The sequence below is a fragment of the Schistocerca gregaria genome, chromosome 1 (genome assembly GCF_023897955.1).
Source record: "Schistocerca gregaria isolate iqSchGreg1 chromosome 1, iqSchGreg1.2, whole genome shotgun sequence".
NCBI classification, from domain to species: domain Eukaryota; kingdom Metazoa; phylum Arthropoda; class Insecta; order Orthoptera; family Acrididae; genus Schistocerca; species Schistocerca gregaria.
Window position 1 is genome coordinate 1045508976 of NC_064920.1, and position 27635 is coordinate 1045536610.

General features: G+C 42.1%; 1 protein-coding gene across 2 annotated transcripts in view; it reads left to right on the top strand.

The window, feature by feature from the left end:
- The window catches only part of LOC126280916 (tectonin beta-propeller repeat-containing protein), a 213531-nt gene that overhangs the window by 178914 nt on the left and 6982 nt on the right, over window positions 1-27635 (top strand). For both annotated transcript variants that reach the window (XM_049979803.1, XM_049979804.1), the window contains exons 16-22: window positions 572-722; window positions 11027-11226; window positions 13863-14072; window positions 14170-14271; window positions 14370-14505; window positions 15709-15897; window positions 20954-21126. In XM_049979803.1, coding sequence (XP_049835760.1) covers window positions 572-722; window positions 11027-11226; window positions 13863-14072; window positions 14170-14271; window positions 14370-14505; window positions 15709-15897; window positions 20954-21126 — 1161 coding nt within the window. The remainder of the gene's footprint in view (window positions 1-571; window positions 723-11026; window positions 11227-13862; window positions 14073-14169; window positions 14272-14369; window positions 14506-15708; window positions 15898-20953; window positions 21127-27635) is intronic.

Sequence of the window (27635 nt, forward strand, 5' to 3'; positions counted from 1 at the left end):
CCAGCCCAGTTCAAAAGTAATAGCAGTGTGCATAGCTATAACACCAGGAGAAAGGATGATCTTCACTATGCAGGGTTAAATCTGACTTTGGCACAGAAGGGGGTAAATTATGCTGCCACAAAAGTCTTTGGTCACCTACCAAACAGCATCAAAAGCCTGACAGATAGTCAACCAACATTTAAAAATAAATTAAAAGAATTTCTAGATGACAACTCCTTCTACTCATTGGCTGAATTTTTAGATATAAATTAAGGGAGAGAAAAGAAACTAACTAAAGCATTAGTGTCATGCAATATTTTGTGTAATGTAATATCTTGTACAGACATCTTTCATTAACCTGACACGTTCCACATCATTACGAAGTGTCGTATTCATGATCTATGGAACTAGTATTAATCTAATCTAATCTAATCTAATCTGTTCATCATGTCATACTAAAATATTCGCAGCCCTTTATACGTGTCTCTTTAGTGTGGCATAAAAGATAATGATCTGTTTTCAGCATTGTTATTACTATGATTGTTAATACTAAGTAGTAAGAGTATACTGATAATGAAACATTTCTCTTCAGGTGATTATAGATCCATTGGAGATGTACTGGAGGCAGATGGGTGGTCATCTGCGTCGTGTTGAAACATGTGCCGCTGGGGTAACATGGGGTGTTGGCTACGACAATACAGCATGGGTCTACACTGGTGGCTGGGGAGGATCTTTCCTCAAAGGTTGTCATGAATTTTTCACCTTCTCCATTGTAGTTGTTTTTACTCTGTCACAGAAATTTTTCCTTACACAAGGTGGGGTCACCAAAGATGCAAACTTAAAATATTTTCAAAATTGTAATAAATTCCTGAATAAATTACAATTATTTTCTGTTGTGAAATTATTACAGATGTATCATCATCAAATTAATTTCCTTTTAAATGAAACTATAGTCTTTTATACCACCACATTTATTGAGTTCATTTTTACATGCCTATCTGTTGTGTGAAATCTCTTGTATTTGGTGATCAGTGATCTGTCATCATATAGATATTTCCACTTTTGTGACTCACTCTGTGTATATGGTTGTTTACCTCCAATCATTCCATGTGGCTGGCTCCTACAGAATGAGGAAATATGACTTCCTTTTACATTTTCCAACAAAACCTGAAACTTTGAATACCAGATGGGCACAATTGCAGCTGTGTATGACAATGTAGTTGGATTGGAAAGTGGTGTTAAAGAAGAGGTGTGGTGTGGGGTGAGTGACAAATAGCAAGGTAGGGGTGGGAGAAGGTGCAGTCTGTAGGTGCTCTTGCAGAGATGTGGAGGGGGGGGGGGGGGGGGTAGGACTCCTAGGTACAGGATTTGGAGGCTGTGATGTGGGGAGGGGAGAGGACTATGTAAGTGTGATGGAGGGAAAGAAGGCATGTTTAGCACTTGAGTGGGATCAGGGAAGGGATAGGCAATTCGAGGTCAAGGATTAGCAAAGGCTAAGGGGAGGGGGGATGTTACAGGGATGGAGGTATGTACTCAGCTGCTTGTTTTAGAAAAGCTGGTGTTGGGAACAATCCTGGTGGCACTGGTTGTGAAGCAGTCATTAAAGTCAAGCCCATCAAGTTTGGCAGCATGCTTAGTGACTGGCTGGTCCAGCTGCTTCTTGGCCACAGTTTGGCAGTAATTATTCATGTGGACAGACAGCTTTTTAGTTGTAATGTCATGGAAGGTGGCACAGTGGTTGCAGCTAAGTTGATACATCACATAGCTCCTTTTACAGGTGGCCCTGCCTTTGATGGGGTAAATGCCAGTGACAGGACTGGAGTAAGTGGTAGAGAGGGGACCACCCACCAAGTCCTGCAAACCATACACAGGACCATACTCAAACTTTCTTGCACTACCTCCTCTCCATCTGTCAAATTCTGCTCTGCAGTCAGAAATTCCTGCATCCCATTGACTGTTCAGTGAAGAAACCCAGAAAACTCTGGACATCTTCTTTCAACCTTTTGTCCTTCCAGTGCCAATAAAGAGTGTATAGACATTTCCAGTACAATAAAGAGTGTATTTTAACTCTCTTATTTCATGCACTGCTTGTTTTGTTTCTGAATTGCATATTTTGTATTGGCACATGTGGAAATATATATTGCAGGAAGTGTCCTTTTTCTTCAGTACATTGGGAGTAGAGAGAGGTTAGATGGTGTTGTGAAGATGAAATGTTATCTGTGACATGGAACCATTTTGCTCATATGGCAAATATTTGAAATCAGATTACAGGAGCTCCTGGACGTAGTGGCATGCTGTTAAGGCAAGTAAAGAACACTGATGACCTGCTCCTGCTGCAAGTGCCCAGTAATAGTCATACTTAACTTTTTTTCAGTCCACAGTTTCTTGAAAACATTGCAAAATTATTTCACAAAAACCTCATGGTTAATATTGTCACATCTTCAACTGCTGGAAATGTCTTACACAATGATAACTTGTAGCTGCACTTCTGTGTGACAACTGTGAGAGATCTCTTTTGTGTTCATTATTGAACCCTCAAGTTTACTTTAGCAAGTTGAACTCTAATAACACATTTTGTTGATACTGCTGTTTAATGTCTATAACTTTGGGACAGATTTCCGTTACTGCATCTTGCAAAGCCTTGCCTCTACTTGCTGTGGTGCTTTGACAGATTTGTACTAGGGTACATTTCTTTGTTCACTTCCATAGTTATCCTGTGTTCCTTGGCTTCTCTGTCAGGGTGTTGACCTCTGCAGTCTTTTCTTCTGTTTGAGCATGAAAATCATCTGTCATCTTTTGGAAATTTATCTTTTGCTTCAGCCATTGCCATTACAATTCACAATCTTTCTTGGCATTCTCACTTAAAGCTTTTATTAATTATTCCTTCTTCTGCTTTTATGATTTTTGTGTGCTGTATTGTATTTGCCATATTCCATACTACAATTTAAACAATGGGAATATGAGATTTCTAAACTTTTAGCTTTTGGACAAAAAGTCCTCCTTCAGAAACACAAAACATAAAACACACACACACACACACACACACACACACACACACACACACACACACACACATACACAAATGCACACATGTAGTTAATATAGTTAATATCTGTGGCTTCTTGGGGTCTGATTGCAGGTTGCACCTGTGTTCAGTGGTAGCAACAATCCAGGGTGGGTGGTGGTAGTAAGGAAGCGGCATTGTGTGCAATGGGGAGGTATAGCATGGTAAGGATGGAGGAAGATGATGTGCTGCTGTGGCAGTGAGCAGGGATGTGGTGTGGGCAGGATAGGTCTGCTAGGTGCAGACTTGGGAGGCGGTGCTGGGGCAGGTGAGAGGAGAGATGTAGAGAAGGGAGAAAGACTGATAGGTGGATTGGTGGAATAGAAGGTGTGTGTTGTGCTTCAGTAGAAGCAGGTAAGGATTTCGGGGGCAGAGACTTGTGAAGTTTGAGGCAAGGAGGGTTAGAATGAAGAGTACCCATGTGCACAGTTGAGAAAAACTGGTGCTGGTAGGAAGTACCCAGATGGCACAGACACTGAAGCATTCATTAAATGGAAGCACATCATGTTGGGCAGCATGTTCAGCAACTGGGCACTGCAGCTGCCTCCTGGTCATAATTTGGCAGTTATCATTCATGCTGACAGAGAGCTTGTTAGTTGTCATGCCCATGAAGAAAGCAGCATGATGTTTGCAGCTCAGTTTGTGGATCACATAACTGCTTCCATATTCTCCTTCTACTCTATTCGACCACCTCTCGTAATGCCTTGAAATTAGGAATATCTGACCTGCTATCATTCCTACCCATCATCACAATGGTATTCTGCCTCCTACCAAAATTACACAATATCCTTGTCCATCCTTACTCCACTCCTGCTCCCAAACCATTACCTCATGGTGCATATCACTGCAGTAGACGTAGATGCAAGACCAGTCTCATACACCCTCTCACCACCACCTACTCCAGTCCTGATACAGGCATCTTCTATCCCACCTGTGAAAGCAGCCATGTGATTTACAATGAAGCAGCAGTCACCATACTGCTTGTGGACACAACAGCCAGCAAGTGTCTGTCTGCATGAATGGCCACTGCCAAATCGTGGCCAAGAGACAGCTGGACCAGCCAGTTACTGAACATGCTGCTCAACACAGTGTGCTTCACTTCAGCGACTGCTGCATAACTTGCACCATTTGGATCATTTCTGTCAACATCAGTTTTTCTGAATTATGCAGGTGGGAACTCTCCTCAAAACATAGCCTTAGTGCTCATAACTACCACTAGTCTCAACATTTGCTAGTTCCTGTCTTCCACACTCTTCTCTATTCCTACTCTAGCAGTAAACATGCCTTCTGTTCCACCAATGCATGTACTAATCTGATTTTCCTTTCTACTTCCCTCCTCTCCTCTCCTCTCCTCTCCTCTCCTCTCCTCTCCTCTCCTCTCCTCTCCTCTCCTCTCCTCTCCTCTCCTCTCCTCTCCTCTCCTCTCCTCTCCTCTCCTCTCCTCTCCTCTCCTCTCCTCTCCTCTCCTCTCCTCTCCTCTCCTCTCCTCTCCTCTCCTCTCCTCTCCTCTCCTCTCCTCTCCTCTCCTCTCCTCTCCTCTCCTCTCCTCTCCTCTCCTCTCCTCTCCTCTCCTCTCCTCTCCTCTCCTCTCCTCTCCTCTCCTCTCCTCTCCTCTCCTCTCCTCTCCTCTCCTCTCCTCTCCTCTCCTCTCCTCTCCTCTCCTCTCCTCTCCTCTCCTCTCCTCTCCTCTCCTCTCCTCTCCTCTCCTCTCCTCTCCTCTCCTCTCCTCTCCTCTCCTCTCCTCTCCTCTCCTCTCCTCTCCTCTCCTCTCCTCTCCTCTCCTCTCCTCTCCTCTCCTCTCCTCTCCTCTCCTCTCCTCTCCTCTCCTCTCCTCTCCTCTCCTCTCCTCTCCTCTCCTCTCCTCTCCTCTCTCCCATTTACCCTCCCCAACCTCCCATTCTACACCTAGCAGCCCTATCCTGTTGGCGCCATGTCCCTGCTTGCACAACATCTTCTCCCACCCCTTCTCTCCTATCCTTGCCCTTCCCACCCTGTGTCACCTCCTGACCATCATACTCACCTCGGATTGTTGGTGACATAAGACTTAGGTACCTGAGCAGCTGTGAGAGATTACCCACATGTGTGATGTTTGAGAGTTTTCCTTGTGTGTGTGTGTGTGTGTGTGTGTGTGTGTGTGTGTGTGTGTGTTTTCTGATATTAAAAATTTATTTGTTCATAAGCCTAGAGGTTCTTCCATCGTCATTGTATCTTTTTCCATGAGTCTTTCCATTTATGTAAGAATACATTTCTTTCCTTCCAACTGTACCAGATAGTTCACACCTTGGCTTGTTTAGTTGCTTCATTAGCTTACAACTGGACCACCCATTTCAGTCATTTAGCTCTTCTGCAAACTGTTATAACGTCAAGTTTAACACATATGTTTCAGAACGACACAACACACATAAGTCACAGAGTAAGTTGACAAGCAAGACATGTGTACACGATAACATTCAAATGAGCTCTGAGTCTCAGTCTAGCAGCCGCTGCTCGGCTAGCCGCTTAGGTGGCACAGCTGCTGCATGGCTGGCAGACAGCGCCACACGTAGAGGACGCGCGCAATTGCGCGGCGGCACTTTGAATGATCGGCGAGTCACAACACTTTTCCCCCTTTGAAATTGTTGCACTGGTCTTGATGGAGGTGTCCTGGAGATGGCTAACCTCCATAGGCGTTGTTTGACTCGCCGTAAAGTCTCGAGGAAGAGGCTTCCCGTATGGACAGAAGTGTCCCCGATGACAACGGGTCGCGCCCGCATCTCGTGGCGTTCTCGCTTCCCACGCCCGGGTTCGATTCCCGGTGGGGTCAGGGATTTTCTCTGCCTCGTGATGGCTGGGTGTTGTGTGATGTCCTTAGGTTAGTTAGATTTAAGTAGTTTTAAGTTCTAGGGGACTGATGACCATAGATGTTAAGTACCATAGTGCTCTGAACCATTTGAATTTTTGAATTATTTTGAATTGACAATGGTTCGAGATGACAGGAGACGTAGGGGTCGAATCTGCTGGGGCCCCATGCACCAATCTGCCCGTTGTGGCATGTCCAGTTGATATGACAGGAGACATGGGCGATGTGTTGGCGTCCGTTGGAGGAGGAGGCGAGTAGATTTGCTCTGACAGAGGATGGTCATCCAGTTCCTGCATGGGCACGTCTCCTGGTGGCATCCGTTCTTGTGCTGGCATCGCAATGATGGTGAGAGGGCTGCATTGTAAGTATTGAGAGAGGCCAAGATCCCGAGCGTCAGGTAGAGCCGAAGGTGGTGTAGTGGCATTCGGAACAGGCGTGGCCGGCACGTGAGGCCGAAGCTGGTCCGAATGACACACTGCAACACCTGTGTCCATCTGAATTTCATACAAGCATCTGCCATGGTGTCATAAGATGTGGCCCGGGCTCCATTTTGGCCGCCTGCCATATCCCCATACCCAGACGAGGTCGTCGTCAGCGAACCAGCCAAGTGAAGGCACCCGCGGCCGTGAGGTGGAAGGCCGCAGAAGATGAAGTAGCGTGTGGGGCTGTCAGCCATGTAAGAGTTCAGACGGGCTGTGGTTGCCCATGGGGGTGAAACAGTAAGACGCCAGAAACTGGAGAAGCGCATCATTTGCATCTGAGCCTTAAATGTGCGGACCAGTCGTTCAGCCTCACCATAGGATTGTGGATGGAACGGCGTGGCCGTGACATGCATAACGCCGTGACAAGCACAAAAATCCGCAAATTCGGAAGAGACAAATTGCGGACCATTATCAGTAACAAGAGTAGAGGGGAGGCCCTCCAAAGAAAAAATGCAGGCGAGAGCACTGGTGGTTGCCGTGGTGGTAGGTGATGTGCAATGGACAATGAAAGGAAAGTCAGAGTAGGCGTCAATTACGAGGAGCCAATAAGTACCTAAAAAGGGTCCCGCAAAGTCAGCATGAATGCTCTCCCAGGGCTTCTCAGGCGAAGGCCACGGTGACAAAGATGACTTCGGGGCAGTGCTCAAGGGCCGCAGGCAGCGACCATGTGTGCTATTTCAGAGTTGATGCCAGGCCAGTACACATGACGGCGTGCCTGAGATTTTGTGCGAGACACACCCCAGTGCCCTTGGTGATGGAGGAGCAAGACCGAAGCACGCAAAGACGCAGGTACCACAACACGCGGCGAAGCATTGTCAGTGGAAAGGAGGATAATACCATCCCTAGCCGTGAGGCGGTAGCGCAAAGCATAGTAGTTCCACAACAGATCAGAAGTTTTAGGGAACAGGCGATCTGGCCAACCCTTCTGAATACAGCGTAAAACCCGGGAGAGGGTAGGGTCAGAACCCGTAGCAGCCGCCAGCCTGTCCCCGGTGATGGGGAACCCGTCCACAACCCACTGCTTGGCAACATCCAGGTGGAAACACAAAAGTTCGTCCCTATCGAATGCCTGATCAGGAACCACAGGAAGGCGAGACAGAGCATCAGCATTTGCATGTTGAGCTGTTGGCCAGAAATGAATCTCATAATTGAAACGAGACAAGTAAAGAGCCCAACGCTGGAGGTGGTGTACAGCCTTGACGGGAAGTGATGTTGTTGGATGAAACAAGGAAACAAGTGGTTTGTGATCCGTAACAAGATGAAATTTTGAGGCATAGAGAAAAACACTAAACTTATGAAGAGCATAAATAATGGCCAAAGCTTCTTTCTCAATTTGAGAATACATTTGTTGGGCACCTGTCAGCGTTTTGGAGGCATAAGCAATGGGTTGTTCCGAACCGTCAGAAAAACGGTGCACAAGGACTGCACCGACCCTGTATTGAGAGGCGTCTGTAGCAAGAACAAGATGTTGGCCAGGTCGATAAGTAGCCAGGCACGGGGCCTGTTTCAGCATAATCTTCAATTTCCAGAAAGCCGCATTGCATGACACGGACTAGTGAAAAGGCATGTTTTTATGCAACAGGCGATGCAACAGCTGAGCCACCGAAGCCGCAGATGGTAAAAACTTGTGATAGTATGCTATTTCCCTAAGAAGGCCTGTAGTTCCTTAACAGATGTAGGGCGAGGAAGGGCATCGATCGCAGCGACAGTTTGCTGAAGCAGACGAATACCATCCCGAGAGAGTTCAAACCCCAAGTATGTGATAGGTGCCTGAAAAAATTGTGATTTCTGAAGATTACACTTAAGACCGGCAGTCTGTAAGACATGAAAAAGGGTGCGGAGATTTTGAAGATGTTCTACAGTGGTGGAGCCAGTGACGACAATGTCGTCCATGCAATTGATACACCCAGGGACAGGGAGCAATAATTGTTCCAAGGTTTGCTGAAAGAGAGAACGGCCCTAGCAACCCCGAAAGGCAAGTGTTGGTATTGATAGTGGCCGAAAGGCATGTCAAGGACCAGAAACTGCCGGCGGGAAGCAGCATCGAGAGGAAGTTGATGATAAGCTTTCAACAGGTCAATTTTAGAAAAATACTGGCCTCCAGCAAGTTTAGTGAACAGTTCTTGACGTTGGGGCATAGAGTAAGTGTCGATGAGGCATTGAGCATTTAAAGTGGCTTTGAAATGGCCACAGAGACGAATATCACCATTTGGCTTAGCAACGACAACGACAGGAGAGGACCACTCACTGGAAGTGACAGGAAACAAGACCCCTGAAGTAGTGAGACGATCCAGCTCCCGTTTTACCTGATCACAAAGGGCCACAGGAATGGACCGAGCCTGAAAAAACTTAGGCCGAGTGGCTTTGAGCGTGATATGAGCTTCAAAGTCGTTTGCACGGCCTAACCCAGGAGAAAAAAAGGACGAAAATGTCGTTGACAAGGAATTCAATTGAGCACAAGGAATAGCATCAGAGACGATATTGACAGAGTCATCTATGAAGAACCCAAAAACACGAAAGGCATCGAAACCAAAAAGATTCTCTGCGTTACTCTGGTCGACCACAAATATGGGAACAGTGCGAACGATGGATTTGTAAGATACCTCAGCATTAACTTGTCCCAAGAGAGAAATCTCCTGCTTATTGTACGTTTGTAATGCCGAGTGACAGGTGACATGAGTGGAGAACCCAACTGAAGATACGTCTGAGAATTAATTATAGTGGCAGCAGAACCGGTATCCACCTGCATGCGAACATCTCGACCAAGGATTTGGACATTGAGGAATAACTTCCCTGAAAGGGAAGAAGTGCAATTGACAGAATGTTCATGATCATCATGTATGCGGTCGGATTTGCAAACGGAAGACACACGACCTTTCTTTTTGCAATTGTCACACACAGCCCAACATTGGGGACAATCCTTGCGTGAATGTTTCCTAAAACACCGCAGACATGAAGGAAGTTGCCGGGGGTCTTGCTGCAGTTTCTTAGCGGGTTGTTTACGGTTAGGCTGAGGCTGCACGTGGGAGCACTCTGCGGCCACGTTGGCTGGCGGGGACGCGCCACACGCGTCGTCAACTGTGCACAGAGGTTGTATTTCCCTGACATCACCCCACGCCTCTATTTGCGCCCCAGCGGTGTGAGATATTTCAAAAGACTGCGCAATAGAGAGAACTTCATCTAGAGTCGGATTTGCCAACTGAAGGGCACGTTGCCGAACTTCTTTGTCGGGTGCCGACCGGATAATAGCATCCTGTACCATGAAATCGGCATTGGATTCTTTGTGAACATCAGTAACAAATTGACACTTTCGACTGAGGCCGTGAAGTTCAGCAGTCCAATCGCGATAGGATTGATGTGGCTATTTTTGACAATGATAAAAGGCAACATGAGAGGCTACGACATGTGTTTGCTTTTGAAAATAGACAGACAGAAGTGAGCACATTTCAGCAAAGGACAAAGACGCAGGATCCTTCAACGGATCCAATTGCGACAACAACTGAGACATTTGAGGTGAAATCCAGGAAAGGAACAGAGGCTTACATGGTTGTTCGTCCTTGACATAAATGCCAAGAAGTGCTGTCAAAGACGTTTGTCATAATCACACCAGTCTTCCGCCGTCTCGTCGTAAGGAGGAAAAGGAGGTATAGCCAACGGCAAGAAATGCCCCGCATTTGACGCCGCAATGAAATCGCGAATCGCTGCTATTAGAAGCATTTGTTGTTCAAGGAGATTTTGCAATAGTTGGCCCACAGTAGCCATGGAAACCAGTGGGTCAACGGTGAAAAGGAAAAATCCCATCCTCGTCGCCAACTGTTATAACGGCAAGTTTAACACATATATTTCAGAACGACACAACACATATAAGTCACAGAGTAAGTTGACAAGCAAGACATGTGTACATGTTAGCATTCGAATGAGCACTGAGTCCCAGTCTAGCGGCTGCTGCTCGGATGGCCGCTTAGGTGGCGCAGCTGCTGCATCGCTGGCAGACAGCGCCGCAGGTAGAGGATGCGCGTAATTGCGCAGCGGCGCTTTGAATGATCGACGAGTGACAAAACAAACTGTCAGTCTGAAATAACTTCCACAGCAATTTTGTTTTTCTTAATTTACATTTCATTGCCTATTTCTACCTTAGCCATTATGTTCAATAATAACTAAGTGTCACTCTAACACTCCTTATACAAAAGTTTCTTCATGTCACAAAACAAAGTACTAGCAGTTATTTCTGTTATTGGCTGTTGGTTTCTTTGTCCTCTGTTTGGTCACCAGACATGAGCTTTTACATGTTGTTCTTTTTATAAAATACCACAAAACAATAATTTTTCATTTAGAAATGCTAGAAATTCATTTGGAAGGTCTGTAGAAAATAAAATGTATTTTATCACTGGCTACTTGTTCACGTTTTTTAAAAAGGCCAGTGGGAATGAAATGCAACTGTAGTTAGCAATGATTTGCTTATCTCTCTTTTTATATCTGGATGCCATTATTGCAACGGATGCATAATAAATAATAAGATTGTAATACAGTTACAATGTTTTAAAAATAAAACTGCTTTATACTGAAGCAATTGTGTTCAGATATGTAAAAACTGGAAATGTTTTTCTAGGATATCGCATGTTCTATTTGGAAAGCTATTTTGAAAGCTGAAATCTGTTACAGGTCTGGAAACAAGCAGTTCGGGTATCAATCCTATGGCAGATACTCACTGCTTCTATGTTTATGAAAACCAACGCTGGAACCCTCTCACTGGATACACTTCTCATGGGCTACCAACCGACCGATATATGTGGAGTGATAGTACAGGAAAACATAAGCGAACGAGAGAGAAGACAAAATTGCTGTCCATGCATTGGCAGTGGGTGTGTTTCCATTTATAAGATTTAGAGATTCTTAATCACATAGACATTTGTTTTTGCAATTTCATAACTATTTTTGAATTTGTATTCCACCATTATCAGCTGGCTTCAATTATTGGTAACATACAGCCAAATAGGGTGATTTCGGGCATCAGGAGGATTTTGGATGGTATGATTTATTAGCTATTTTCCACTGCATATCAATGAATTACCACTAATTTTCACTTCTGCACCGCAATTATTTTAAGCACAGATTGTATTTACAACGTTCCATGACTTTTTTTTCAAGATGATTACCTAGATAAATATCTGATGAACAGTTTTATTGTTAGAAGTTTACACAGTATCATAAAGTGAAAATTTTTGAATGTTGAGACCAGCAGAAAAGTATTATAATTGCAGTTGTCACTGAGATAAGTAGCTTACTGCATTGAGTCAGTAGCTGTATAAGGATCAAGCTTTTTGTGCAAATTTTTAAAATAATGATAGATTTTATAAAATTGTGTACTTTGTGGAGTGATTTTGAATAATGCCAAGAAAGAATAAAATCAAGAAAGGTGCTAAAGTATAGTGTAATTATGACCTAGAACTTTTAGATAAAGCTGTTCGTGATATTCATTGTCGTAAATTATAGTATGGGATACCTTGGGTAATTGATCTATCTAGCCAGAAAGAGAAGGAATTTTGTAACAATTTTCCAGGAGAAGTATGGGTGCATTTATTCCTCAGATGGTATTCAGAACAACTCTCTTTGCCATGACAAAGTGACAGCTAAAATGTGTTTTCGCAATATAAAGCCGATGCTGGAAAATCTCTCACCAAGCAACATGGTCAGCTCTGAAAAAACTAACATTTCAGATATCCAGGCAAGCAGCAGATAATTTAAAATTGCGGTATTAAGGTAGTAAGCATGCTTAAAAATTGAAGGATTTGCCAAATCTAGTGTTTTGATAATAGTGGCAGTAAGTGTTGATGATAAACTGCTTCCACCATATGTCCTTTGTAAATCTGAGCATTTCTGGGACATATGGCAAGAAGGTGGCTCATAGGGAATGCATTTCAGTAGGAATAAAAGTAGATGGTGTGATCTACCAGTATTTGAAGACTTAATGCTTACAGTCGCTTTGACCTATTTAAAGAAGCAAAGTGGGCCAACAGTGATGATTGGTGTCAACTTACCCAGTTACATTTTATTGGAGAATGTACGAACAATATTTCATTCATTCTCCTTCCCACCAGTGAGACCCACTTCCCCAAATGCTGGATGTAAGCTTCTTCAGACCATTGAAAGCAGCGTGGCAAGCAGTACTAACTGAATGGAAAAAGTATGCTCGCGAGACCATTTCCGAAGATGTTTTTCCATCTCTTCTGAAGCAGATTTCAGCAAACTTTACTGAAAACATAAAGAGTGCATTTCACACCACAGGCCTAATCCCATTTCATTGAAATTGCCTGATAATGAGGAGGGCCAACATAGCAATGCAGAGTCATGGACTTCCATTTTCAAAGAAATGCTCAAAGAAGTTTGTTATCCTTAAAATAAGTCTGGTTATTTCCACCACCACAAAGTAGGCATTGCTTATGGGAGATCAGTTATGGCTGTGACTTCCAGGAAATTGGAAACAATGTAGAAACAACTGAAGTACTTCTATCAGTATAGTGAAAATAAAAATGACCCATCATCCATTTAATTTTTACTACTGAATGAAGAGGCTTTTCTTGTTGTGATCTACAAGTACACATCCAGAAACAATGAGCATATGAGGCAATACATTGGAGGGGCCACAAATGTTGGTGCAAGGGAAGTATGTGTGAAATTCTTGTGCTCACACAATAGTAGAAACATATCTTTGGTTCCAAATTTCCCTGCCGCAGACATAACACCGAAAGAACAAGTTTCATGAGTAAATTGTATACCAGTTGAGAAGAGAGGGTTATTTATTTTTAGAGACTTTGTACTCATAAGTCATTGTAACTTTATGGCCAATGTTCAAAGTGTTTTCAACTTGATTTTGAATGTCAAGTAAAAAAACTGATTTTTCTCTGTTAGTAGAATTTCTCTGTTTTGTTTCTTTTTTCAGTATTTTGCTTTAGGATTAAAAAAAAATGCAATTTAATTTGTTAGACAATAAGAATTGATGTTTAATATATAAAATTCTTTATCTCAATCCTTATCAGTTATATATAATGATGGACATCATCAAAATGTTTTAGAAGTCACTAAAATAAAATAAGAAGAATGTAGAATTTTTAAAAAGCATCAGTTTATGTCCAAATTATCTGCCTGTACTTTGTAACTGGATAGAGATTTAAAAATCGTGTGTCCGAAATCACCAAAGTCCATAGGGCTATTTTGGACACTGTCTCGGGCAAATATAGGTACACATGGACTTTCTGTTTAGGATATTTTATTTGTTATACAATACTCCACCACTTCTGTAACAAACAATGAAGTCTAATGTAGCCTATGCAAGTTACGGTGCAAATAACATCAAACCATCCAGAATCACCCCGTTTGATGCTATGTGAATATAAAGAAATCTTGGACAATTTTTTAAATAGTTCTACGGAAGTGTAGTACTTTTTTTTCTAATATACGTCTTGTCTATTAATTGTGTAAACTAATTTATGTGAAATAGGTTTCAGAGTGGAGTATTGACTACCACACTCCCGGAGGAGTAGATAAGGAAGGGTGGCAGTATGCTGTTGACTTTCCTTCTACCTACCACGGTCAGAAACATTTCACGGACTATGTACGTCGGCGTAGGTGGGTGCGGAAATGTCGGTTTTCAACAAGTGGTCCTTGGCAAGAGCTAGGAAATACAAAACTTGTTGATATCTCACTGCAGGTGTATATTTGCAATATGCTCTTACTCTGCAAGTGTAAATATTAAAATGACTTTTATATAACATGATATAACAGCAGCTTTCATTTTTTGTTAACAGGACAGTGGAAAAATTGGTAGTGACCATTTGATTCATGTTTGGGCTGTTGCTGCAAATGGTGATGCCGTTTACAGGAGAGGTGTGTCTCAGTCCTCTCCATCTGTAAGTAGAATTACTTCTCTGTCTGTATCATGCTTGTTTCAACATAAATGAAATATTTTTCAGTATTTTAGGAAAGTGATATATTTTATTTTACCCAGGGCACTTCTTGGGAGCATGTACCAAGTGATTATCCTCTGGTTAGTATCAGTTGTGGTCCTAGAGGCCAGGTTTGGGCAGTTGGGAGGAATGGCTCTGCATACTGGCGTTTTGGGATCACTGACAGTAATCCTACAGGTCTGAAAATACAATATGAAGCTTGAATCTTAATATTAATTTTATTCATTACCATTTTTAGATGCTAATTTGTTCTTCAGTTTCAGCTAAGTTTCTCTTGGATCAATGTCTAACACTTATCTGGTGCTTGTTACCATTGATACATGAGGTTACCATTACAGTTGTATGCTCCATATAGGCTGAAGACAGTACATCCTAGTAAGGCCTTGGACATAGTGGTTCTGACTGCATATTGTGTGGTTTTGGTACAAAGAACTCATGTTATAGGGAAGCACTGTGGTACAATAGACACGTTTGGATGGCCCTGTGCATAGCTGGATCATTGGCCGATTTGTGGTCAGTCATTGTCAGATTGTCTGGGAGTTCAGTGTCATCTGTGACATCACTTCAGAATTGTATAAAAGATTCCAAGAAAAGAAAAAGAAAATTCACCATTAGTATGGGCAGTGTTCTACAACTCAAATGCCAGGGTCAGTTTCTTGATAGAAGTGCCCAAAGGTGATCTATCTCCTCTTCTGGCTGGAAATCTCATGTCAGCCTCTGCCTCACACATCACCTGTCAGGCTATGTACAGTCAGTTTTGAGAGGCTTCTCTGCTAACTTAGGAGCCTACTACATTCTTTCCTCTCTCACAAAGGCTCTCCATGTTAATATTATGCCTTAAATGGTTCATGCAACTGGGAAATCCCTCAAGTTATAGACTTGCGTGAATCCCAATAGTACTCCTTCTTGCCCCCCCCCCCCCCTCCCCACCCCCTTTGTCACATATGAGTTTCTTATGAAGCCTGCTGTTATACTCTTACACTTATATTCAACTAAATATTAACTGTAATAACTTAAGAAAGGCAGCAGTCATAATTATAAAGTGACCTTGAACTGTCTTGTTGCTGCAGTTGGCAAGTACTGTATCTGATACATGATAGTAGTGGTGGTGGTGGTGGTGGTGGTAGTATTAGTATTAGTAGCAGCAGTTGTTGTTGTTGTTGTTGTTGTTGTTGTTGTTGTAGTGTAGTGTAGTGTAGTGTAGTATAGTGTAGTGTAGTGTAGTGTAATAGTAGTGGTAGTAGCACTGGCAGTAGCAACACATTTCTAACTGATAGCCAGATGTCTGCATGTAGTTTGTATGTTTACATTTTCAGTCTCATTTAAGTGCTTGTTCTATATTGTTACGCATTTGTTGCACAACTATCATTGTGTACACAGGTGCAGTGTGGGAAAGTGTTGAGCCTCCAGTTGGCAAAGTCTTGAAACAAATATCTGTTGGCTCTTATGCAGTATGGGCTCTTGATTCTCAAGGGCAGTTGTCTTTAAGACGTGAAGTCACTCCTGTGTTCCCTGAAGGAACACATTGGCAGACTCTGCCAACATCTGCAAATGATGCAGCTACTCAGGGTAAGAAGTCAATGTGAATCTTAATGTGGTAATATTTCTATCTGCCATAACATTTCTTCAGAATTTAATTTCAATGTTGTAGATAAGAAATAATTGCTGTAGTTATAATTATGCATCGAGGCAATTCTCAGTGCATATTTACATATAACTTGTAGTTGCGGAAAGGAGATTCACCATTCAGTGAGGTTAAAAGTTGTTGCAGAGGGCTACAAAATACTTATAAGAGATCATAATAATGTTTCAAAATAGATGAGAATACTGAAAGTTAATGATAAATTATGGAAGCATTCACAAATAGGGGACAGAGTTTGAAACACTATTGTATAGATAAGAATCCACATAATATTCAGCATCATGAGTAGGCTAGAGCCAGAAATTGAGGACAGGGAGAGCTATGAAAGTTTGCCTAAAAGATGGGATACGTGGAATGAGAGATTATGTATTTTTAGCAATAGACTAGAATCTTAAATCAGCTAAGACAGAAATTTAGTTGACAAGTGGAATGGTTTAGTTTCCCTCTGAAGAGTGTAACAGGGCCATTGATGTGCATTTTATACTTTGATGATTTATCAAATAGTTTTAATAGCAATTCCAGGCTTTCACACATGATGCAGTGATATATGGAGAAATTCTGTCTGTTAGATTTTGACAAAATGCTGGACTGGTGTGCAAAGTGTGACAATTAACTCTTAATATAGAAAAATTCTAAGTTATGCTCTACACAAAATGTAAAAGTATGATATTCTACTGCAGGATTAATTAGTCACAACTTGAGTCATATTTGGGAGTAACAATGTTAGAAATATGAAGAGGTACGACCACATAGACTATGTTGTAGTCAAAGAAATGGTAGTCTACAATTCATTGGCAGAATTTTGATAAACTGCAGTTTGAATATAAAACAGACTTATATGGCCCAACTTAAATACTGATCAGATGTGTGAGATCCAGATCAGACTAATAGAGGACATTGACCATGTACAACAAGCAACTGTATGAATTGTGACAGGCCTGTTGAGAATGGTAAAAGAGTGGAACAGAATGCTGAAAAATCTAAAACTGATAGACATGTAGTGGAAGACATTGTACGAATACTGAGGAAATATTTAGAAAAATTAGAGAAATATATTTTAGTGCAGAAATTGCAGTTGTAAATACAAAAATTGACTCTTTGCCTTTAAATATGTCTGCTTGTGTCTGTGTATGTGCGAATGGATATGTGTGTGTGTGTGTGTGTGTGTGTGTGTGTGTGTGTGTGTGTGTGTGTGTGTGTGCGAGTGTACACCTGTCCTTTTTTTCCCCTAAGGGAAGTCTTTCCGCTCCCGGGATTGGAATGACTCCTTACCCTCTCCCTTAAAACCCACATCCTTTCATTTTTCCCTCTCCTTCCCTCTTTCCTGATGAAGCAACTGCCAGTTGCGAAAGCTCGTAATTCTGTGTGTGTGTTTGTGTGTTTTGTTCATGTGCCTGTCTGCCGGCGCTTTCCCGCTTGGTAAGTCTTGGAATCTTTGTTTTTAATATATTTTTCCCATGTGGAAGTTTCTTTCTATTTTATTTACAAAAATTGAGTGCCTTACATATCTATCCTTTGGAAACTATGCAGATAAAACTAGGCATGTAACAGCTTGCACATAGGTGTACAGACATTCTCCTGTACTCAATCCATGAATGGACCAGGAAGAGTCTGCAATATATGGTACAATAAAAAGTATCCTCTGCAATTAACTTCAGAATAGAGGTGCAGGTGTAGATGAGAAGCATGGAAAAAATCACACTAGTAAAAATATTATGACATATATTTTTTTAATTTTTTATTTTATTTTATTTTATTTTTTTTTTTTTTAGCGTGGGCTCAGGAATGTATTACACCTACACCTACTTGTTATTAATGGACAGTGAACAGAATATTTCTTAATCATATGGAGGCATTGAAAATGAATAAAGACAGGTCACTTAGAAAAGGAAGCTATCCGAATAACTCATGAAAGAAGGAGAAAGTATCTCTCCTTGCAGTCGGAGATTACGTTGAAGCGAAAAATCAGATTTTTTTCAACTTATTCCCTTTTTAGATCAATTTAATTTGTCCAATACATCCATTCATATTATTCATTTGTGTGGCCATTGTTTCCATAATTACTTTAGAGTCACCAATGGATTTCAAATACCATTACCCACCTATAAGTGACATACATTGCATTAAAAAATCCAGTTATAAATGTGTTTGTATATAGCCAAATTCAGTGAATAAGATGAATGTTATTATGGAATGTAGCTTACATCCCTCTTTTTACCATGACCAAAGCACTTTCGTCGACAGGATTACTGTCCCAAAGGAAGAGAATTGTCTCATTTTACAATACTGATCTCTTCTTCTAAAATAAAAGAATGTGAAATGTAGGATGGAATAACACTATTATGAAAAGGATAGATTGCTACTCACCAATAGAGGAGACACTGAGCCACAGTCAGGCAAAATGAAACCACTGCTATACATTTTAGGTTCTTCCAAAGTAGGAAACACACACACACACACACACACACACACACACACACACACACACACACATTTATTCACACCAACACCAACTCACATACACATGACCACTGTGTCTGGCCACTGTGAGCGATGCTGAAATGGTAACAAGGAAGGGGATAAGTAGGTGTAAGGCAAGAACTAGCGAAGGTTATGAAAGCCAAGTGGGTTATGAAAATGTAGGATATATTGCAGGGAGAATTACTGCCTGCACAGTTCATAAAAACTGGTTTTGGTAGGAAGGATATGTTTGGCAAAGGCTGTGAAACAATCCTTGAAGTGATGCACACTGTGTTGGGCAGCATGTTCATCATGTGGATGGTCCTGCTGTCTCTTGGTGACAGCTAGTTGAGGCCTTTCATGCAGGCAGGCATCAGAGCTTTTTACTCATTGTGCCCACCATAGAAAGCAGCACAGTATTTGCAGACCAGTCTGTAGATCACATGACTGCTTTCACTCCCCTCCAAAAAAAGAAAAGCACTGCCGGCTGTACCAATCAGCACACACTACCGGCCCCTGTAAGCTCCGACAAGCAGCGCTACATGTTCTCTTCCCCCCCCCCCCCCCCAAATCCCTCCCCCACCCCCTCTACTTCCCACACCATGTCTCATCCTTACCCCCACCACCTGATTGCTTCTCCTGTCAGGTTCACTTACTTCTTAGTCAGGCCACAGTGGCTAGAGACTCTGTGTGTGTGTGTGTGTGTGTGTGTGTGTGTTTTCTACTTCTGAAGAAAGCCATTTTTTCGTTGCGTTTGTGTAGAGTTAGCATCTCCTTTATGTGGTGAGTAGCAATATCTCGTTTACAGAACATTGTTGGGTATTTTATTGCCATTTTTTCATCCTGTTACTCTAAAACATTGCATAATATTCACCTATTATTATTTCACACTATGTGAGGTTATCAGTAAGAAGAACCCCTTTGTGTCACAGAAAAGACTGGCCATAATCTTCCAAGCAAATGAAATCAGCTTTCCATTTCTGATGCATGGCCATTGACTTTCATCCACTGATTTGATTAAAATTTCATTTCAAACATCCATTTGATCATACACCTTGCACAGCGACACTTAGTTACCATTTGTTCATACTATTAGGAGAGCAAATCCACATCTTCTCAAAATAAACCTCTAGCCAGTTGAATTCTGAAACAGCAAACGTTTCTCTGTAATCAGCTGCAGTTTGCCTTCTTCACAACTATGTTCTGTCAGTAGTACAAGTTCATCTTTTTAAATATTTTTCATGCACTGTTCATTAACTTCTCCATTGACACCATAATTCTTTTCTTTTTCTTAACATCAGAAATGGAATGAGTTTGAGTCAAACAGTTACATTGTTTGCACTACCAGGTAATGATGTGCAGTAGTTTGAACAGAGCTGTGCCTCTTATCCTGCTATAGCCTTTATACACTGAAGCATCAGAGAAACTGGTTTAGGCAAGCATATTCAAATATGGAGATATGTAAACAGGCAGAATACGGCACTGTTGTCAGCAACACCTATATAAGACAACAAGTGTCTGGCGCAGTTGATAGATTGGTTACTGCTGAAAGAATGGCATGTTATCAAAATTTAAGTGAGTTTGAACGTGCTGTTATAGTCGGTGCATGAGCGATGAGACGCAGCATCTCTGAGATAGCGAGGATGAAAGATCCTGCAAGAATGGGACCAAGGACAACAGAAGAGAATTGTTCAACATGACAGAAGTGCAGCCCTTCTACAGATTGCTGCAGATTTCAATGTTGGGCCATCAACAAGTGTCAGAGTACAAACCATTGATATGGGCTTTCGGAACCGAAGACCCACTCGTGTACCCTTGATGATTGCAAATGTGTTGCCTGGTCAGATGAGTCTCAGTTCAAATTGTATCGAGCGAATGGACATGTAGGGGTATGGAGACAACCTCATGAATCCATGGACCCTGCATGTCAGTAGGGGACTGTTCAAGCTGGTGGATGCTGTGTAATGGTGTGGGACCCCTGATACATCTAGATATGAATCTGACAGGTGACAGGTACGTAAGCATCCTTTCTGATACCTGCATGCATTCATATCCATTGTGCATTCCTACGGACATCCAGAATTGGTACAGAACAGCTCCAGGAACACTCTTCTGAATTTAAGCACTTCTGCTGGCCACGAAACTCTCCAGAACATTATTGAGCATATTGGGGATGCCTCGCAACGTGCTTTCAGAAGAGATCTCCACCCCCTCATACTCTTACGGGTTTATGGACAGTCCTGCAGGATTCATGCTGTCAATTCCCTCCAGCACTACTTCAGACATTAGTCGAGCGCACACCACATCATGTTGCAGCATTTCCGCATGCTCGCGGGGGCCCTACCTGATATTAGGCACGTGTTCCAATTTCTTTGGCTCTCAGAGCAGTTTGCTTTGTTAATCAATACAGAGAGTTGTGTTAATTTGCTTTTTAGTTTACATAGTTTTATTAATTTGATGTTTATAATACCTAACACTCAGCGTCTATTCCTTTACTTATTTAACTCTCTCTGAACTTTGTAGACAGAATAGCCTCTGGAAGTACAAGTAGTGCATCAACATCGGGTTTCCGCCATGTGTCAGCTGGAAGGGCAGATGGTGAGGTGTGGGCCATAACAGCTTCAGGAGTTGTATCACGCAGATATGGTGTTACTCCAGAAAACCCTGCAGGGACTGGATGGGTGCATGGCATTGTGGTGAGACCTGCTAATTCTTTCTATACACCGTTTATTTAGTTATTAAGCTATAAACATTCAGTTTGACAAATACAGTTCATGTTGAAACTTCCTGGCAGATTAAAACTGTGTGTCAAACTGAGACTCGAATTCGGGACCAGTCCCGAGTTCAAGTCTTGGTCCGGCACACAGTTTTAATCAGCCAGGAAGTTTCATATCAGCACACACTCTGCTGCAGAATGAAAATCTCATTCTGTAGTACATATTGTTTCTTATTTTACCTTCAAGTAAATGTCTGTTTTTATGAATAACAGTGTTAATTTTCTTAGCTGCTTATGCCAGTTCAGAACTATATCTTCTGAATAGTGAATTATACGGTTGATATTATATGCATTACTAGTTGGAATAAACAAAGAAGCACCCAGTTTCTTTCTGTTTTTATCAGTTTAGGCACAGAGAAGTACGTCATGACTGTTTTATGACTTAAACAAACAAAACCACTGGTTCAGAGGAGCTGTAATATATAGCTGTTATGATGGGTGTTATGCATTATGTAAAATGAACTCCAAACGATAGACTGACATACAGTGCTGAAAGGGTGTGATACACAACAAAAGTAAAACTGACACATAATCAGAAACTAAGAACACTAGGTTCTTTCATGCAACAAAAGAGAATAAATGCTTGGCAAAAATGGTTTATTCCAAAGTTAGATAGGAGGTTCATCCAAGACATTGGATCAACAAGAAGATGTGAGGTGGAAATTTATTGTTGATTCAGGCTCAAATGGTATTGTATTTCAAGCGAATTGCTTCTGGGTTGTTTTGGTGTAAGGAATTTTCTATTATTAAAAGGCAGTGGTGGGATTGCATGGTTTCCAAATCGGTCTAATGAAGTTGTTGTGAGAGGCATCTTCTGGAAGTTTCAGAAAGCTAGGTGCAGTAGCCTGCGCAAAGGTAAACTTGAGAAGGATACATCTTGATTTCAACATTGACCCACTGATTTCTTTGCAGCTCTTGGCCTAAGTGATCAATTACACCGGATTCCACAAATCAGCTGTAACTGTGGATTAAGCAAAGAAACTGACATGAAAGTTGACTATACTGCCACAATGTTAATTTTCCACAAAACTACCACTTGCAAACCTAAATCTTTTGCAGTTAGCAAAAAATAGCATGTTTAACAGAATAAAATCTTCTTAGTCTTCAATCTGCATCAATTTGAATTAAATTTTCGAGCTTTCAGTGGCTATCTCCATCCTTGCTGGTATGGATTTCTGCTTATATAGGTATGATTGCAGCCTCTGGCACCAGTGAGAGACAGCCTAAGTGACACATGCACTAAAGCTGAGTTGTACAGCTCGTAGCAGCTCCAGCCGACCATGGGACCAAGTGACATCAAGTGGTGCGGGAGGCTGGGCCGCATTTGAAACAGGCACTCTTGCTTCCCTATAAGCTTCAAGCATCCGTCTTTGCTTCCTTTCAATATCCAAAGCTGGCCCCAACACTCTACTAAGTGTGACCCCTGTTCTCTGTTAAAATTGTTGTTGTTTGTTGTAATCTCAGCTGCCTCCTTTACAGTGGAATCCCAATGTGTTGATGCATGAGCCAAGACTTTTGTGTTTTCAAACTGTATTTTGTGTCTGTTTTCCAGGCACTGCTGAGCTATGTCTGACTTGTCAAGCTCCCTTTGTTTGCTATGTCGCTTGTGCTCGATACAACGTTCTGCAACTGTGCAAATTGTCTGACCTATATAGATGCTGCTGATTTGTAAGGGGCACCATACACATCAGGCACATGAAGTGTTATGTTGTCATTAATAGGGTGCAACATATCTTGTGTCTTGGAAGCGGGCCAGAACACTGGTCTTAGTCCATGTTACTGCAGGACACATCCTATCTTGCTGCTTGTTGCCCCACAGTATGGCAGGAATGCAGTCAGCATGGCCTCTTCTGCCAATTTACAAGATGTCCTGCATTGGTGGCACCTGAAAGCATTTGCAGTGTCTTTTGTTATAACCGTTCTCTCTGAACACATGTCTCCAGCGCTGCAATTCGTACAATATGTGGTCATCAGAAATAGCTTTCCCTCTGTGCACTAATGTGTTCAGGACCACTTTTTTGTGTGCAGGGTTGTAAGAACTATTGGCATTCAAGTACTGATCAGTGTATGTCAGTTTCCTGTACAATGAATGACCAAGCTGGCCTCCTGCCTTCCACTCAACTAAAACATCCAAGAATGGCAGCTTGCCATCCTTCTACATCTCAGTAGTAGAAATGATGTTGAGATGGACATTGTTCATGTGATCAATGCACTGCTACAGTGCATTTTCACCATGAGGCAATATCAAGATGGTGACATTGAGGTAACTTAGGAAGCAAGATGAACGCAACACCACAGAGTTCAGAGTCTGCTCCTCAAAGTGCTCCATGAAGAAATTCATGACTGCCAGAGACAGTGGTGATCCCATCATTGTGCCACCCACCATTTCATAATATTCATTGCAATACAGGAAGTATGTTTCATTAGAAGAAGACGGAACAGCTTGACAATTCCAGGTAGTGCAAAAGAACCAGCATGTCTTGTACTGGCACCAGCCGGCCAGAGTGGCCGAGCGGTTCTAGGCGCTACGGTCTGGAACCGCACGACCGCTACAGTTGTAGGTTCAAATCCTGCCTCGGGCATGGATGTGTGTGTTGTCTTTATGTTAGTTAGGTTTAAGTTTTAAGTTCTATGGGACTGATGACCTCAGAAGTTAAGTCCCATAGTGCTGAGAGCCATTTGAACCATTTGTACTGGCACCCTGTAAAATGTGATACAATGTCCGGACAATCCTTTACATCATTGTGGCATATTTTCATTTTCTTGAGTCAACAAATGTCTGTGAGTTTGCATCAAGGTGTTCACACTGACCCAGTTTTGGCACTAATTATCCTGCCCTGCCAGATGTTCGACCAGTCTGTAGGTGGGCGAACTGTGTGCACTAACAGTGGGTCTACGAGGGACATTTTCTATATCTATAAAGCCTGAGAGGTCTGGCACTGTGGGTCATTAATTTCTGTGGCACTTTATCTATTAAACCAGTGTCCTCTAATAACTTCCCTAGCTTTTGACAGTGTCCTGTGTCAGATCGCGACATAGCTTCTGGTACACATCATATTCTAAATAATGTATCACCTTCCGGTGGAAGTCATCAGTCTTGACAATCACAGTGGCATTTCCTTTGTTGGCTGCAAGACAACCAAGTCCTCATTCTCTTGTAATAAGTGCAAACCACACTGTTGCTCCAGGTTAATATTAGATATCAGTGGCTTAGCTTTTACCAGTATTTGGCTGATGGTTAGTCTGACATCCTCGGCTGCATCATGTGAGAGATGCCGAATGCACTGCTCTATTCCAGTAAAAGTATCCAAAATGGGCAGATGTCATGGGGCTGGAGAAAAATGAAGTTGTGTGTACTCAGCACTGCCACAGAGCCATCCCATCATCCAGTTCTTGGTCAGAGAGATTAACAACTGATCTATGAGCCTTATCATTCTTCATGTGAGTTAACCAGTCAAACTTGTTACGCTACTTAGACATTTTCTTGTGCAAATTTCTGTGCTATTGTGCTGCCATGTCTGTGTCCACCCACTCTCAATAGAATGACGACAAAGTTGATGACAAAAATAGATGACAATCAAATTAGTTCCTGGCATTAAGGTTGAACTCATACCCTGTCTATCACATTCACTTTCTCACAATGGTATGAATTGTCCTCTTAAAAATTTTGCCCACTGCACCAGTTTGAATGTGTTGCTTAACTACAGCAAAGTGATGAATTAACTTCTTGTTGTGGCAGTGTTGTTGAAGTGCTGAAGAACTCAGCAGATGTGATTTATTTTTTCAAAGTTTTTCCAGCCATCTTACACTGTGCATTACATCCTCACATTAGAGGAAAGATATGTCTTCTCAGAGTCTTTTGCAGTGGCATGACTACCTCTGGTCTCGGTTAAATTAGTTGTAATTTGTCGTAATCTCAGTTGCTCCTTTACAACAGAATCCCAATATGTTGTCACATGAGCCAAGACTCTTGTGTTTTCAAACTTTATTTTGTGTTTGTTTTGCAGGCAGTTGCTTACCTATGGTCGACTTGTCAAGCTATGGAACGCTGATCTCAGTCCCTGTCTCCACAGAACAGCGCATGCATAACTTGCTGCTCATCACCCCACAGTATGGCAGGAAAGTAACTGGCTTGGCAGCTGACATTTTAAATGCTTTCAGGTGCCACCAAAGAAGGATGCCTTGTGAATTGGCAGAAGAGGCCAAGCCGGCTGCATTCCTGCCTTACTGTGGGGCAGTGAGCAGCAAGGTAGGATGTGTGCTGCAGAAACATGGACAGAAAACAGTGTTCCGGCCCAACCTAAGAAATGAGATATTCTGTGTCCTGTTAAGATGGCATAGCTCTTTGTGTTCCTGGTGTGCATGGCATCCATTGAGAACGCGGAAGCATCTATATAGGTCAGACAATTCGCACAGTTGCAGACTGTTGTGCCAATCACAAGTGACATATTAAAGAAAGGGAACTTGACAAGTCAAACATAGCTGAGCATTGACTGGAAAACAGAGACAGAATACAGATTGAAAACACGAGAGTTTTGGCTCATGCATCAACATATTGGGATTCCCTTGTAAAGGAAGTGGCTGAGATTAGAATAAACAACAACAATTTTAACAGAGACCAGGAGTACACACTTAGTAGGGCATGGAGGCACACTTTGGATATCAAAAGTAGGCCAAATCAGGTGCTTGACATTTGTAGGGATGTGAGAGCAGCAATTTTGATTGTGGCACAGGCCTCTAATACCACTTGACATCGCACAGTCCTACAGTGGGCCAGAGCTACTATGAGCTGCCCAACTCACCTTCTGCACATGCATCATTTCAGCCATCTCTGATTGGTGCCAGACACTGCATTTGTGCCTGTATAAGCAGAAAATCATGTCCGCTCCAGCAGTCTGAGGTTTTCACTCTTGATGACATTGGTGGAGATAGGCATCAAAAGCTTGAGAATTTCATTCAGATTGGTGCAACCTGAAAACTGAGAAGATTTTATTCAGACATGCTGCCGCAAAAGACTCCAAAGGCACAGTATACTTCACAGTAAGATGGCATTTGGAGACATGGGAGGAAGAGAAGACAGCTGAGGTAAGCTACTTGGTTGATGTCAATACCAACTGCAATGGAAGATCATTGGGAAATTGGAGGCATCTGAAACTTGGACATCAGTGGCCAGGTAGATGAATGTTTAGTGTTGCTATTGTTCAGAGATGATGATATCAATTTATAACCACAGATTCAACATCTAGAAGGTTCATCCAATGATGGAAAAGGGTCATAATCCACTTGTATTACTGTCTGTAATGCAGCTGGGAAAAGTAAGATAACACGAACTTACCACATAGTGGAGACGCTGAGTTGCAGATAGAGACAACAAAAAGACTGTCAGAAAATGAGCTTTCAGCCAACAAGGCCCTCAACAGAGATAGAAAACACACACACACACACACACACACACACACACACACACACACACACACACGTGAATGTATGTATGTACTCCATGGAACTTCCACACAGAATTCTAATTTTGCAGATTTTTAGAAATGAAGTCCTTGGTCCTTACATGCCACCTTGTAACTGTGCAACAAAATGTATCAAAGGAAAATTCAATTATTAGATTTTGTTGCCTCTTTTAGGAGGTGAAATGCATATTACTATCTAACTTTTGGAACTACGAGTAACAGTTCCTTTGTTGGGGAGGAGAGAAAAATAGTTTAGGAAATGTTAGAAATGAAGAGCGGATCACTTAGGCCCCACAATGAAAAAGATCCACCTGCATTGACAATGAAGGTATACAAGGTCTCAAACTGGGACTAGTGTTACCTACCCTTCCTTTTTAGTCTCCTCTAATATACCCCTCTCTCCTCTGTGTCAAAGGGGCACTTAGTCCTGAAAGCTGGATAGTACTGTATATCACATCTCCTGAAGGCAAGTAGTGACCAGTAAGGAAACAGGGAAGACCACAACCAGTATAGCACATTGAGTGACCTATCTCTGGATCTGAACACCTTAAAAACATGTTTTGGAATACTCTTCAGGAATAACGATATACTTCTGCCCATAGTCATCCAAAGACTGTTACTACCTCAAGAGCAGCTTTGTAGGAAGAATGACATTCACTTCATATAAAGTTAAAGACACTGTTGTTAGCCACATCACAAGTCACTCTATAAACACTCTCTCTCTCTCTCTCTCTCTCTCTCTCTCTCTCTCTCTCTCTCTCTCTCTGTCCCCCCCCCCCCCCGTCCTCCCCCCCATCCTCTCCCCCCCTCCCCCCCCCCCCACACCCTCAACATTGATTTTGGTGTACCTCTCTGGTGCATTTTGTATGTTACAAAATATGTACCAAGTTTGACCATAAAACTCATTGTTTGAAACTGTGTTATCTTATTTCATAAACGTTGTATAAAGCATTTTACACCTAAATTT